Source organism: Staurois parvus, unplaced genomic scaffold (genome assembly GCF_062004578.1).
Source record: "Staurois parvus isolate SC_StPar_1 unplaced genomic scaffold, SC_StPar_1.0 ptg000395l, whole genome shotgun sequence".
NCBI lineage: Eukaryota > Metazoa > Chordata > Amphibia > Anura > Ranidae > Staurois > Staurois parvus.
This window is the reverse complement of record NW_028318191.1, coordinates 1,696,227-1,712,125: the sequence shown is the minus strand read 5'-3', so window position 1 is coordinate 1,712,125 and position 15,899 is coordinate 1,696,227. Positions and strand designations below refer to the sequence as shown.

Genomic DNA, 15,899 nt, shown 5'->3' with positions numbered 1-15,899 from the left:
GTGCAGTGTGGCTTCACATATACTGCATTGGTAAACCTAACATGTTGAAACAGTTTAAAAAGGCTTTCTGGCTTACTAGCTGGAGCCTGCAATGGGGAATTCTACTGCCTTGGCCCCCAAGACTCTGCCCTTTGCTGGTACTTCTCCTACCTCAGCATCAACAATATCTCAACCTTTATTGTCACCTACAACTCTATCTTCTCCTCTCCCCTTCCTCTTTCCGATGGATTCCTCCATGGCTCTGTCCTTGGACTCCCTCTATTTTGTATCTACACTCCTTCCTTGGGTAGCTGATAACCTCCCACAGCTTCTAATAACATTTCTATGTGAACAACACCCGCATTTTTCTCTCCACTCCTCAGCTCACTCCTTCAGGCTCTTCACACATCACTAATTTATCACCTGACATATTAGCATGGATATTACAACACTTATTCAAACTCAATCTTTTTAAAACTGAGCTCATAATATTTCCTCCCATCAAGTCCCCTGCCCTTCTATTTTAACTTTATCGCTAACGCCAATTTTTGCATTTTCTTGCACATATGTTTACAAAATCATCTTAGGCATGAAGATTAGTTAAAACCCCTAAACATACTTTCTGAAAGCAGACACCCTGTAAAATAAAATGGTTACCTCATGGGTGCTTTAGACACAGAAATGTATTAACTTGTTGAACTCCTAGCGGCATTGAGACTCCTTTATATAACCAGAAAATTACTAGCAAGACATTGGAGTTGATTTACTAAAGGCAAATATACCATGCACTGCAAGTGCACTTGCTCCAGTGCTTAGTAAATGCGGTAAAGCTTCACTTTGCAAAGAATACCTAAACACATGCAAGGAAAATAAAAAACAGCATTGTTGCGTGCGCATGATTGGATGATAGAAGTCAAAAGAGCTTCCACTCATTTCAGAGCTTCCCCTCAGATCTAGAGAAACTGCATTTGCCTTTAGTAATTAAACCCCACTAAAGGTCACCAAACCCCCCACAAAACAACTCTGGATGAAAAAAACTCAATTAAACTTACAAGAAAATGCAAGAAAAATTGATTTATCAGCATCATAATTCTCATCACAAATTTTTGAAAATCTGGCAAGGTTGGATGGACACACAAGGTCTTGCTCCACTACAGATGGTCATGGATAGGTTACTTCAGGTGTGAGCTGACATTGAAATAATATCGTTACGCCAGAGAAAAATTGTATATTGACAGGTGGGCTTGGCTAGTTGCATCTCTATGATAAAGATGGGTATACTATAGTTATCTGACTGTTGTAATATGAAATCTGAACCTGTTGAAATGTTGTTGTCTTTTCTCACTCTTTTTTATGTAAGTTGGCGTGTACACATATCTCTCGTAATACAATGCAAAGTTGTGTTAATTGCATTTCGTATCTGATTGCAATGTTGGACTGTTGTATGGATCTCTAAGTGACATGTACACTTTATTATTAAATATAATAAAAAGTATTTGATTAATAAAAGAATAAAAGGGCACACTATTTATGACACACAACATTTGCACAACAATTTATCAAGAGCTAAATTTCAGTAAACAAAAAAAAAAAAAAAAAAAAAGAAAAAACACTAAAGAAGAACTAAAAGCATCAATTTATTTTTCACTTTGGAAAGTGTGTGTGTTTTTGTCTGTGTGTGTGCCAGGTATTTTTTATGCCATCTGTGTCCCTTTCCACATCCCCAAAACTAAAGAAAAATCATTGCATTTAATTATATTTAAATTTTAAGGCACACAACCACAATGAGGTAGATTTACTAAAACTGGAGAGTGCAGAGAGAGAGAGAGCAGGGCGGACTGACCATTTGGAAACCCGGGCACTGCCCGAGGGACCGGGGTCAGTAGGGGGCCCCATGAGATGCCCCTGGTACCTTTTTCATAGGCTTTTTTGAGTTTGGGCAAGGACACAGGGGCCCCATGATCCCCTATTGCCCAGGGGCCCCATGAGTTGTCAGTCCGCCCCTGAGAGAGAGATAAAAAATATTTTTGCCTGGGGTTAAAAAACCATGAAAATAAATGCAACATGCATCATACATTCATTTTTAAAGGATAAGTTCTCCTTTTACCAAAAAATTAAAAATGCCCATTTTTGAAGGTAAAAAAAATGTGCATTTACTATTTTTGCTTTAGGAGCCTGGAAAGGATTGCACCAGCGATCAGATCACTGGTGCCATTCAGGACTCCTACATTGTACGGGCAGGCAGTTTTACACTGACAGCGCTCAGCAACATCATGATATGAGAACTACAAGCCAACATTCGCAAAGGTTGTCGGTACGTGTAGTTTATCATTCGCAGAACAATTTTTTTTAATTGTGACAGCTAGTGGGGTTGCGGGGGCCGGTCCAAAAGTAACATATTACATGTTACACCCTGAATATGGGTGTACCATATAACATGTTACGAAAGTTGAACTTATCCTTTAAGCATTACCGGTGACATCTATGGGCACATACAACACATGAAAGTGCACATAAATAGCAGACCTCAGCTATCCTAAACACATTCCTGCATAGTGCACAGATGTTAACTAGTTATTCATGTAACATTGCCCTGCTGACATGCACTTTAGTGCATTCACAAATGTGTGAACATGGCCTTAAGAGTGGCACAGAACAGTATATTTACCTCCATGGAGAGGCGTCGATGGGTGGCATTCCTATAACCCAGGGCCGTAGGTGATAAACCTTCTACATCTGATGGAGTTAGTGCAGCACTTCCTGGACTCAAGTGAGACATCTGCAGGTTGGAGTGGCCTAGTCCTTGGGAGACACAAAAGAAAGAGGATAAAGCGAAGTTTGTTCTTTTATATTTTCCAGGTTATGGGAAATATGTAGAAAGTCATTAATGTGAATCAGCCAATTTGGAAAAATGGATCAACTGTGAAACCCCCCAAGTGCAAGCACAAATATCTTTGTTTAACCTAAGCTAATTTTCTGTTAGACCCCCTGGATCCCGGACATATGCTACAGTAGATCCATAGCTTATTGTGACTTTTACCCAACAATAGAGGTACTTACAGTGGACTGTTGTGGCTGGGCTTAGCGCCAGAGCATTAACAAAGGAACTTGCAGTCACCATATAAACAGCTGTACAAAGATACAATATAGCATATTGAGAAAAAGCAAATTTCCCAATTGTATCCAAATGTGTTAGGCTCCTTTCACACAGGTGAACCGATTGCATCTGCCTGTCCATTTTTCAGGCGGACTTGATTGAACCATCCATTACCCTCTATGGAGCGGTGGATGTAAATGAACATGTGTCCCTTTACACCCGCCTGCATCTGACCTGCTAAAAAAGTGTGGCTAGTGCAGCGGTCTCCACACCTTTCAAGCAAAGGGACAGTTTACTGTCCTTCACACTGTAGGGGGGCCAGATTGTGTCCAGTGGGGGTATTAAATGTCCCAGGCTCAACATCGGTGAGAATAAACATGGCCTCAGGGTTGGTGGTCAGTAGGATGAGGAGTAGTGTGCCATCATTGGTGTCAGCGGAAGGAATAGTGCCCCATTATTGGTATCAGTGGAAGGATAAGTGCCCCATCATTGGTGTCAGTGGAAGGAATAGTGCCCCATTATGGGTATCAGTGAGAGAAATAGTGCTCCATCATTGTTATCAGTGATAGGAATAGTGCCCCATCATTGGTATCAGTGGGAGGAATAGTGCTCTGTCATTGGTGTCAGTGGGAGGAATAGTGCTCCATCATTGGTGTCAGTGGGAGGAATAGTGCCCCATCATTGGTGTCAGTGGGAGGAATACTGCTCCATCATTGGTGTCAGTGAGAGGAATAGTGCCCCATCATTGGTATCAGTGTGAGGAATAGTGCCCCATCATTGGTGTCAGTGGGAGGAATTAGGTCCCAATGTTGGTGGCAGTGGTAGGAATGTGCCTCAAATCATTGGGAGGAAAAGTACCCCAAGGGCCGGATAACGGGCAGCAAAGGCCACAGTTTGGAGACCACTGGTCTAGTGGATCAGATTGGATGACAATCGGATGTAAATGGAGATGTAGTCCATTTACATCCAGCCGCCCATAGAAGAAAGCAGGCTGGGTACATGTCTGCTCTGTATAAACGAAGTGGACATGGACCTATCATCTGCCTGCTCAGCGGGGATCAGCGGACAGATCCCCTGCTGAGTAGGCGGATCTGCTGGCAGAGTCTGCTCGGGTGAAAGGGGCCTTGCTGCTTAATGTTTGTATTATCTTGTCTATATTATATTAGCAAACATTATTTTACATTTGATGTGCCTATTAAAAGTCAAAGAAAATAGGGGTGCATATACAAATACAACAAAACACAACAAATGAAATGTGGCACCACATTAAAAAGAGATTTTTGGAATTAGACACAGGCTGATAGATACAACAGTAAAATACACAAGCAAAAGCTATGCCTTACCAAAAAGGTGGTTAAGCTAGAAAAAGAAATTCTGTGGGTTCCTTATAGCATGAAGTATAGCTGTATATGTGTGTGAAGTATAATGTTCCTCATGTAGCCAGCCGAACACATGTATCTTTTGGACCAAATGACAAAATAGTAGAAAATATTGTATTAATACTGTTCAGGATACATTTCCAGTATCTAAAAATCTTAGGGCATTTCCATAGTACAGTATATGCAACATTGTGCGCGCTTCAACCTCACAGCGAGCACATAGGGGAGTACCTTTTCTGTGGCAATGAAAATGGTATTGAGCAGTGTGATAGGTCCTGTGTACGACAAAAAGTTTCTGTGTCGTAGAAAGAGATACCTATAATACATTTAAGATGTCGGTCCAGTCAGCATCAATTAAGTTTCCAACATTAGTTTGCAAACGTTCTCTGCATTTGAAAGTCAAACATCTTAAAGATCTTTGTATTAGCAATCTATAGATTGTGGAAATTTGACCCCTTTTAGACATAGTAGAAAACACTTGGTTAAGTATAAAAGGATCAGTTAATGACCAAACACTAGATCTAGCTTGACATTACATAGAGTGGAGCAGCTATAGATATTGAAAAAAATACCTGATTAACAACCCATATCCCTCTCTCAACGTTTGAAAACTTTAAGGATGGCCATTATATAATTGTGAGATATAAACAAGGCCAGCAAACAACAGTTTCTCTGAAAACACAACTTATTTACAAAGTCTATATAGTATATGCTATGTACAAGAGCAAAAAAGAAAAAACCTTGTCTACTGATCATTTTTTTATACATAGGGCCCCTGGCTAATAGACCTGGAGCAACACACTGCGGCCCAAACACCTACCTCTCTGCAAATAAAGGTCCTGGCCACACAGGCAGTGTCTCACCAAATATTGCCTTTATTTCACCGCACAGGTACTTCAGAGCTCCCCAGTCTGACATATGCAGAGACTGTTTTCAGGGTGAAGCAAAATATACATAGGGCTGGCAAACCTTTGATTAAAATATAGGGTTTATGCATGCAACACGTACAAAAAAAAATCTGTATTCAAATGCATAAATTTTAAAGTTTTTCTAGGTCTGAATGTGGCTATTGTATATTGTATGTAGGAGGAAGTCATTCAGATGAAACTCAAATGCGTAGGACAGGTTCCCAGTGATGTCATCACACTTTTGATGCTTTTGAGCTACAGGATTTGTGGCTCCGGAGTGAGAGTCCGTAGTTCTGTCGGGTTCATGACGCGCTGACACTATTTATAGGCATGTGAGTATACACATACATATGGAATTTCCATCTTGATGTATCCGTCTGTGATCCAGATTCATGTGAGGATGGCAGCCTGGATTGGATTATACAAACGCACTTTGACATCTTCCAGTAATCCTGGGGTCGATTGTAAAGATGAGCTGCTCTTCTATGGGATTAGTCAAAGGGTGTTTTTTGCTTTCTACTTTAACAGCACAACTGTGTGGGACTATCTTCATTTTCAATTGCATTTTAGGTTTTTAATCATAGACTTATAGTAGTTTTATGGACTATATCTTATTACCTTATGATGTTTTTTGTATATTTCCTGGTATGATATTCACATGTTTATATTTGCACAGGTTTATGTAGGTGCTCCTTTGCTATTGATTTGACATTGGATGGATTGTATTTATGAGGTAGATTGCTGATTTGTTATTTTTGTATTTTTATGTTTAATATTTAGGCACAGCACAATAATTCTATAGCTGTTTAGCTACACTCTGTTGTATAGCTCCATGTACACAGTATATCTGTATCAGCAAAATTGCACTGTGTAAGGATCCACCAGTGATAATGGAAAATCTGCATCCCTGATCAGGAATTTATGTGCGTACATATTTTAACACGTGTAGGCACATAAATATAAACTAGTGAAAGAAAGGAGAATTTTACAGTTTTTTACATTTTTTTAATCTAGAGGTGGTTAAATAGAAGCAGTTACTGATCATTAGATGTGTTTTTATTACACAGGATAATGCTGTCAGCAGGATCCTGCATAGATATCAGAAAATGAATTACGACCATGCTCATTAACAGTTCTGTTAATTTCCATGTTTCTTTCATTAGGACCACATAATAAAGTATACTAGAAACATTTTGTTAGTTTTGGATAGGTTGCTAAAGGGTTGGAATTTGCATTGCTTTGCATTGCTTTCTGTGTCGAGAAGATTCTCTCTGTTTGTCCCTGTTACCTTTGTCATTGGTACAGCAAGTAATGTGAAATCCAACATTTTGGGCATTGTCTGTATGTTTACGCTTATAATGTTTTTATACTTGGAATAAAACCTATATTTAAGTTTAATTTAGTTTTTTTTGTTTTTTTTAATTCAAATATTTATTGATTTTTCTTATTTATAAATACATATAAAAAGAGAGAAAGAAAAGAAGAACATAACATTTCTTCAACAATCTCATGCATCATATAAAAATTCTTATCTCCCTCTCTTTCCCCCTTTTGTTTCCCTCTACCCCTATTCCCACCCTCTTCCCGCCCCCCTCTCACTCTGCCTTTCTCTCTTAAATCTTTTTCTAAAAATTCAAAAAGAAACTTCACTTGTCACATCCCACTGCTTCACATATATTCATTTTATCTACAAAATCTTCCCATTGCCTCCATCTCCTATTATAAATCTCCATCTTGTCTTCTTGGATATAATACAATTTCTCCATCTTACTTATCTGATTTACTCTCTCAACCCAGTCCCTTTCTGTCGGCACCTCTAAATTATGCCAGAATTTAGGTATTAATCCCTTTGCAGCATTCACATAGTACCATATACCCAAGTCTTTGTATTTACTCACTGGTATCTCTGTACTGTGTAACAGGCACGCTTCTGGATCTAGTCCTATCTTTATCCCTGAAATTTTCCTTATTAAGTTGACTATTGTCTCCCAGTACCTTTGGATCTTTGGACACTCCCACCATATGTGAAACCACGTACCAATCTCTCCACACCCCCGCCAGCACTCTTGTGTTCTCTCTACATCCATTTTATGTTCAACACTCGGTGTAATGTGCCATCTTACCAAAGATTTATAATTCACCTCCACCTCTCTCATACTAACATTTTCATGTGTAAGTCTATATATTTTCCTCTGTTTATCCTCATCTATTTCTATCCCCAAATCTTTTTCCCATTTATCTATATAACTTGGTTTTACTTCCGTGCCTAACTCAGTGAGAATCTTATAAATTTTTGCCGTACCCCGTTTCCCATCTCCCCGTGATTCCAACAACCTCTCAAACATATTCCACTCCTTTTTTCCTCTCATAGGTTTCGGGAGCCCTTCTACAAAGTGTTTTAATTGGTGATATTTCCACTCATCAATCTTAATAAAAAGTTCCCCTCCACCTTTCTTTAAATCCTTCAGTGTTTTCAATTTCTGTCCATCCATAATATCCCTCAGTTGTATATCTTCCTTTTTAAACCATTTTCCCACACTCCCTTCTATACCTGGTGGAAAATACTCCATATTCCTTAGTGACATTAATTGTGAATTGAAATATATTTCATATATTTATGTAAATTATCCCAAACCTTTAAAACATTCAGTGTATATACACTCATGGTGTCTCTTAAGCCTCTATATTGTGTAGGTGCCCATATACTTCTACTCAAATCCACTCAACTCAATTCTTCCTCTATTTTAACCCATCTTTTCCCCTCTACATTGTGAGTCCAATCATAGATTCTTGTTAGAACTACAGCATTATAATATCTCTTGAGGTTTGGCACTCCCAATCCCCCTCTCTCTTTACCCCTAGTCATCAGGTCATATGATATTCTGGATTTTTTTATTTTTCCATATAAATCTTGTTATCATCTTTTTAATTACTTTAAAAAAGGCCTCTGGGAGTCTAATTGGGATCATCTGAAATTTATACAGGACTTTGGGTACAATTATCATTTTTATCAGATTTATACATCCTAACCAAGAGGGATTTCCTCCTCCCAATTTCTTCAGTTCTTCTTTGATCTCATTTAGAAGAGCAATATAATTTAATTTATACAGTTTTGTATATGAAGCAGTAAGTTTAATCCCTAAATATTTTATCTCTTTATGTCTCCATATAAAAGGGAATTCTTTTTGTATCTTATCTTTCTCACTATTCGGAAGATTTACATTTAAGATCTCAGTTTTTGTTGGGTTGATTTTTAGATTTGATAATTTCCCGTATTCCTTTAGGCTTTTTATTAAGTTCGGTAATGTTATCCTAGGATTTCCTACATAAAACAACAAATCGTCTGCAAAGGCAGCCACTTTATGTTCAGTTTCCCCTATCTGTATTCCCTTTATATCTACGTTCTTCCTAATTGTTTCCAGCAAGGGTTCCAATGATAACACATAGAACAGTGGGGACAATGGACATCCCTGTCTTGTCCCATTTGACATCTCTATGGGGTCAGATTTTTCACCATTAACCAAGATAACCGCTGATGGTGCTCTATATAGCTTTCCTATCCACTCCCTCATTCTACCTCCTACTCCCATGATCTCTAGGGTATCCATCATGAAGCTCCAGTTTACTCTATCGAAGGCCTTTTCAGCGTCAATCGAGAGCACCACTACTGGGGTTTTCCCCTTCTTAGATTTCTGTATCAATAACATAGTTCTAATTCTGTTATCTCTACTCTCTCTCCCTGATACAAAGCCCACTTGATCTCCGTGGATCCATTCTGGCATTAAATCTTTCATTCTATTTGCTAAGACCTTTGCATATAACTTCGTATCTGTATTTAGCAGTGCAATTGGTCTATAGCTGGAACATTGAGTAGCGTCCTTCCCTTCCTTATGTATAAGTGTTACATGGGCTTGTAGGGATTCCTGTCTAATCTCAATTTCTCCACCCAAGGCATTCATATATTCTTTCAATTTTGGTATTAGCAAATCACTATATTTTTTATAATATCTCACGGTATATCCGTCTGGACCAGGACTTTTCCCTGCCTTAGTATTTTTTAATGCTATTTTTATTTCCTCCTGTGTGATTTCTACTTCCAGGGATTTCAATAGATCTTCATCTACCCTAGGTAGTCCTGCATTTTTTAAGTATAATCTTCTCTTATCTCTGCTCTCATTTTCACCTTCATTCACACCATCTTGGGGTTTAATATTATACAACTTACTATAATATTCCTTGAACACCTTTACGATCTCTTTAGTAGAGTGGGCCATTTCTCCCTTGGGGTTTCTTATTTTTTCTATATAATTTCTATTTGTCTTTTTCCTTAGGGCTTTCATTAAATATTTTCCTGGTCGGTCTCCCCATCTATACCTCTCTCCTGCTACTTTATTAAGTACTCTCCTCCTTTCTTCTTCCATTAATAACTCCAGTTCTTTCTTCTTTTTTATTACCTTCTGTCTTATCTCACTTGTTGTTCTATTTTTATGGATCTGTTCCAGGTCATATATTTCTTTTAAGAGCCCCGTTAATTTCTTACTCCTTTCCCTTTTCTTTTTTGCCCCTAACGCAATCAGTATACCTCTAATATATGCCTTGTGGGACTCCCAAACTGTGGCTAATGACACATCCTCTGTTTCGTTCTCCGGAAAAAATCTTTCCAACTCTTTTCTGATCTTCTGATCTCTTGGTCTTGTAAAAGAGCCTCATTTAACCTCCATCCTACCCCCCTTGTTAACTTCCTCTCCCATCTTACCTTCATTATAACCAGGGCATGGTCTGAAAGCGTCATTGTCTCTATTTCTACTTTAATCACCCTCTCAATAAGTTGATGATCTACCATTATGTAATCTAATCTCGAATAAATCTTGTGTGCATTAGAGAAGAAGGTATAGTCTCTTTCTTTTCCATGCATTATTCTCCATATGTCCACTAGTTGGCACTCATACATCTCCTTCTTTAAAATTCTCAGAGACTTACCTCCCTCTCTCTGCACACAAGAGGTTGTGTCCATCTGTGGATCTAAGCATAGATTCAAATCCCCTGCAACTATCAATCTTCCTTTTTTCAAATCCATCAATTTTTTTAATATCCCTTTTAGGTATACCTCTGGTCTTTTTTTTGGGCAGTAGATATTTGCTATTGTACATTCCATATCTTGCAATCTACCTCTCAAAAACAAGAATCTCCCCTCAGGATCCGTCTCTCTCTCCTCTATCTCCCATCTTACGTTTTTAGCAAACCCAATTGCCACCCCCTTAGCTCTCTTAATTGGGGTATCCGCATAGAACCATATTGGATAATTTCTGGTGTTCAATTTTATATTTGACTTAATCTCAAGATGTGTCTCCTGCAAAAAAACTACCGAAGCTTCTCTATGTTGTAATTCTTTAAATAGCTTAAATCTCTTCCCAGGAATATTCAACCCCTTTACATTATATGTTATAAATCTTATATCTTCCATATTTCTTGCATATTTCTCCTCTCTATGCAGAGTGTGTTAAAAAACTTCCCCTTATACCATCCTCCTCCCTCTCCCCTACCATTCCCCTCCCCTCCCTCCTCCCCCCCCTCCAATGTCCCCCCCCCTCCACCCCTTCTCAACCTCCCTCACAACCTCCTCTCCACTCTCCCTCCCCCCTCCACCATTAGGCCTATTCTTTGCCATCTAATCCTTTTGTGATCCTAGTGTCACTTTAGGATCTTGACCTTGAGGTAGAACTCTAACCCTGTACGGTTCCCCCACCCTCGTTTTCCCCCCAGTGTTCCCCTATCTATTCATTCTTTATTCCTTCTTCTAACTTGCTGCCATTCTTCTTTTCCCTCAGCATATATCCCTACTTCTTCCTCTTCTTCCCAACCTGGAATCTCTATTCTTTGAATATTAAGTTTATCAAAAAAGTCTCTTAATTCCTCAGGAAATCTCAGATATGCAGTAACTCCATTCTTCCATCCGATTAGACACATCGAGCTACTCCATCTATATTGTACATTTTGTTTTTTCATCTGTTCTATTAGTGGTCTCAATGATCTTTTTCTCCATAATGTTTCAGGTGTCAGGTCTGCAAAAATTTGTAAATGTTTTCCTTCATACTCAATGCTAGCTCTTCCTTTTATCTTCTTCCATATTTCTTCTCTCTCTGCATTTTTATTAAAATGTACCACTACATCTCTTGGTCTCTCTTCCACCCGATTTCGTTGAAACCTTCCTAGCCTATATATATTGTCCAATACAAATGTCCCGATTCTAGGTCTACCCATTATGGAGTTTAAAATTTTTTGTATTGTCTCTCTTAAATCTTCTTCTTGTGTAAGCTCCGGTATTCCCTTTATCCTGAGGTTATTTTTCCTATGCATGTTACCTTGTATCTCCAACTTATATTCCAGCTTTTTCTGTTCTTGCCTAATCTCCATTATCTGATTTCTCAGTTCAGGAATGGCTTGCGCATGTTTTTTCATTTTTTCTTCTGTTTCTTCTACTCTAGACAAAAGGTGTCCCAAGTCTTTCCTAATAATTCCCATCTCCTGTTTGATTGATTTTTCCAAACTTCCAAACATTTCTGCCATCTCTTTTTTATTTGGGATTTGTAGTTCTCCTTCATTTTCTCTTAACTCTGTTCCTCCTGTTATTTGTTGACTATCATTATCCAATTCCACCGGAGATCTGGCACTAATATCCATACTGTTTTCCATTATACTTTTTTCACCTACTCCCTTTCTTTCTGGGGTCACATTACCTTGAGACGTAAATTTTTTAATTGTTCCAGATTGGGAATGTTTGGGCCCACTCCCTTTACTGTTTTTACTCTTCATGTTTTCTATATGTGTCCAAACCCTCTTCTTTAAAACTTTAGGGTATATGCTGTAATGGGTCCTTTAGAGAGGTTCTAGATTCTTCACTCTACTTGGTATTCCCTTTTTTTTTTTTCTTTTTTTTTTACTATGTATACTTCTCCTGCTGCTTCAATATATTGTCCTTATAACAGATTTAATACACAGTCCAGCCACTCTCACTCACCCTCTCTCCAGCCGCTTTTCCAGGGAGGTTGTCTTTTGGATTTTTTATCCTCTGTTCTAGCTTTGTTCCTCTTCCCCTCAGATGAAGGAGGGGGGGGGGGATCTCTCCAGGTCTCCTTCCTCCTCTGTCTACCTCTCTCACAGGTATCTGGCAGCCAGGCTCTCCTTTCCCCCAGACTGTCGTTTCACCGGTTCCACTGAAGCCCAGCCAGTTCTCTCCCCTTCTCCTCTCACCGAGCCGTGACACTGAGCCGGGATCACGTGTCCTGTCAGTAACAGAGCCGGCGTCTCCCCCCGACTCAGGAAGGCAGCCGGCTTCTGTTTCCCAGAGCTCCCTTTCAGGAGATCACGTGGCTACCCGGCGTCTCCTGCACTCCCAGCGGCCTCGGGTGGGAGGTTTCAACCTTCCCGCACTCGTGGACTCTTGCAGCTCCGTTCTCCTCAGGATCTCTTCGGGAACCCCCTCTTGCCCGTGAGTTTTGTTCGGGCCCCTTCGCAGCGTTATTCGGGGAACATCTGGGGAAGGAGGGTGAGTGTCTTGCGGAGAGAGCTCACATCACCCTCTCTCCTACCGCCATAGTTAGGCTCCTCCTCCTGGTCAAGTTTAATTTTGTTTCATGTGTGCTTTCAAGTAAACTGGTCATCAGAAAAACATGGGGGCTGCCATTGCTGAACTTTCTTCCTAAAAATTCTACCTGGCTATCATGGCTTCAATACATTTAATAAATTACTGGTAATGAGTATACAGACAATGGTTTTGTGTGTGTATATATACTGTATGTACAGTATACAAGACATGTCCGAAAAAAGTCTAGCCATTGTTAATATAACAAGAGCAATTTGTGCGACATCGATGTAACCTGGAACCCAAGTAGAGTGGACCGGAATGCGCTAGAGGTTGTTGAGTGAGCATGTGTAATGTTTGGCCGACATGTTCAAAATGACTGAGTGAGTAGAACAACAAATCTGCATCAAAATTTGCGTTAATTCTGAACATTTCAACATGGAAACAATTAGGAAGATTTAGACTTTTGGAGATGATGATATCAGTGTAGCGCAAATAAAATTGTGGCACAAATGCTTCAGTGATGATCCATAATCTTTTGAATCTGTTGAAAGTGATCCACGTTCTGAAAGGCATGCAACAAGCAGAACACCTGAGAATATTGAACATGTATGGGCTGCAGTCAACAAAGAATGGAGACTGACAGTGCAAGAATTAGAAGCTGATCTGGGGATTACAAAAACTGTGTCCAAGATTTTGTTAGAGGTCCCAGGGTGCCTACTTTGAAGGGGACTGAGACGTCATTGTCCTATGTACAATGTTTCTTGTATGTTCTACAATAAATGTCTCTATTTAAAGTAACACCAAACAATATACTTATTCTTCAAAAATGTTAGAGATTCTTTATATAGCCCTACATAACAGACAGTGCACAGTCCATATTATTATTATTATCATTATACAGGACTTATATAGCGCTAACAGTTTATGCAGCGCTTTACAAAATGACCATATACATGCGATTTTCTGCTGCTTCTCTGTAAATAGGAAACAGGAACTTTATTATAGAGAGAAAAGACAATAGAGTTTTATCATAAATGCAGCTACAAACTTATAAACACTGCCATCTACTGGTTGAAGAATATATCTCTATTGAACACTGAGTTTTTGCACAAAGTACATGAACAATGTATTCCAACAAAAAATAATCCATATGCATTCACAACTTAATGGCCCCGTAATCCATTTTTCAAGAAACTGTTTCTTACTGTCAGGGCTTGTTTGTAAAAACTGAATTAAAAATTAAGTTGTTTCTTACATACACACAGGTCAGGCTGCCGTAGCAAAGCAAAACAGGCATTATGACTTGCTGCCATAGACAAAGGCCCTATGTTTGCTTTACTTTATGTAAATCAGTTTAACATTTTGATTTGAACAGTTTTCAAATTGGACTCTTGAAAAGCTAATTAAAAAGCACCAAAACAGCATCATATTTCAGCGATGTCCAAAGATTAGTTTTGGAATCAAAAAAATACCAAGCATTCATGGACCTGACATATGACTTCCTGGCAGGATCACCAAGAATGACATTCTTCAGAACAGCAAAATATTTCCAATTTTCAAGAAAAAAACCACGGCAGCAGAAATGTTTGTCTAATGTCAATGTTCACCAACTCTGTATAAAAAGCACTACCCTGTTTACTAAGATCAATTTCTCTGGACAGTAGGATATTAGAATATTCTTCTAACTTACATAGTTACATAGTTAGTCTGGCTGAAAAAAGACAAAAGTCCATCCAGTTCAACCATTAAAGCAAAAAAAAAAAATCCTATACCCACAGTTGATCCAGAGGAAGGCAAAAAAACTCAGCAAAGCACGATCCAATTTGCTCCTGCTGGGAAAAAATTCCTTCAACTAGATGTAAAAAAATGGGTAGCACAGCTGTATTTTTAGCAATACCTCCACAGAATGTCTAGATTGCTATAGAGAAATGAAGGAGGTTACATCAGCTATGCAGCCTGTGGTGCTTTAGATCTGATGCTGAGGAAATGTCTCTCTCTTCTCACGTATTAGAAAAATGCTTTGTCTGTAAAAGATCATGAATAACTGCAACACATACACAGAGCAGTCGCTGCATATATCTAGAGGGTTGGTGAACTTGCGTGTCCTCCTAGAACCAGTGGCAAACACGTAGCTGGAAAACTCCACGCTTTAATACATTTAGCTTCGGTAAAGCTGTCTTTACAGAGCAATAGCTATAAAGAAGCTGAAAATTAAACAGCACTAGGTGGCATTACACCAAGTGAAAAAGTAGAAAAGAAAAGATAACGGCGTGTGCATTCTAGTGAATCCGATTTAAAAGGTTAGGCTTTTTGGGATCCTTTATCCTGTACTGGTTGCAGATAATGAGCATCTTTGAAAGAACTGCTGGCTTTCGGCTCCCCGTGTGTTTGATGCTCCCTTGCTCTTATTATCCCTGTGCCCACACACCAAGTTCTGTCCCCTGCAAACTCCCTTTCTAATTAAGGATCTGTCTATGTCGCTTCTCCCTCCGCTACATGGTGAAAATCAATTTATCCTGCATGGCACTGGGAGCTTCTGCAACTGTGACCTCTACATCCTGTTTGATGAAAGACTGAGGGACAGGATGAAAACTTCTGTACATGGATCAAGGCCTGAACTGTAAATTCTAGTAGATCAGTAAAGTGATGGAATGTGGCTCAAGAGCCTTTTTAATATCATTTAGACATACACATGAAAGGAATCACCCAACTGGAAGCAATCTAATCTCAGTGTGTTCATGGTTTAAAACCCTTTTCTATTACACATGTACATGGAAGGCGTAGTATCTGCTCATTACATGATTTGGGTTTGTTTACTGCTGATTCTCTTAGCTCATTGATACGGTCCACCAACACCAATGTAACATAAGTCTCTGCAATCCTGCACGATGTCATATACTCAAGGCAATTAGTAGCCAAACACTATGCTATAGACCAGGGGTCTCCAAACT

The 15,899-nt window shown here is 39.1% G+C and overlaps 1 protein-coding gene across 1 annotated transcript in view; it reads right to left on the bottom strand.

Moving 5' to 3' along the window:
* The window catches only part of CDK18 (cyclin dependent kinase 18), a 272,296-nt gene that overhangs the window by 92,709 nt on the left and 163,688 nt on the right, over nt 1-15,899 (bottom strand). Inside the window, exon 3 of the mRNA XM_089686361.1 lies at nt 2,648-2,781. Within this exon, the coding sequence (XP_089542487.1) occupies nt 2,648-2,781 (134 nt within the window). The remainder of the gene's footprint in view (nt 1-2,647; nt 2,782-15,899) is intronic.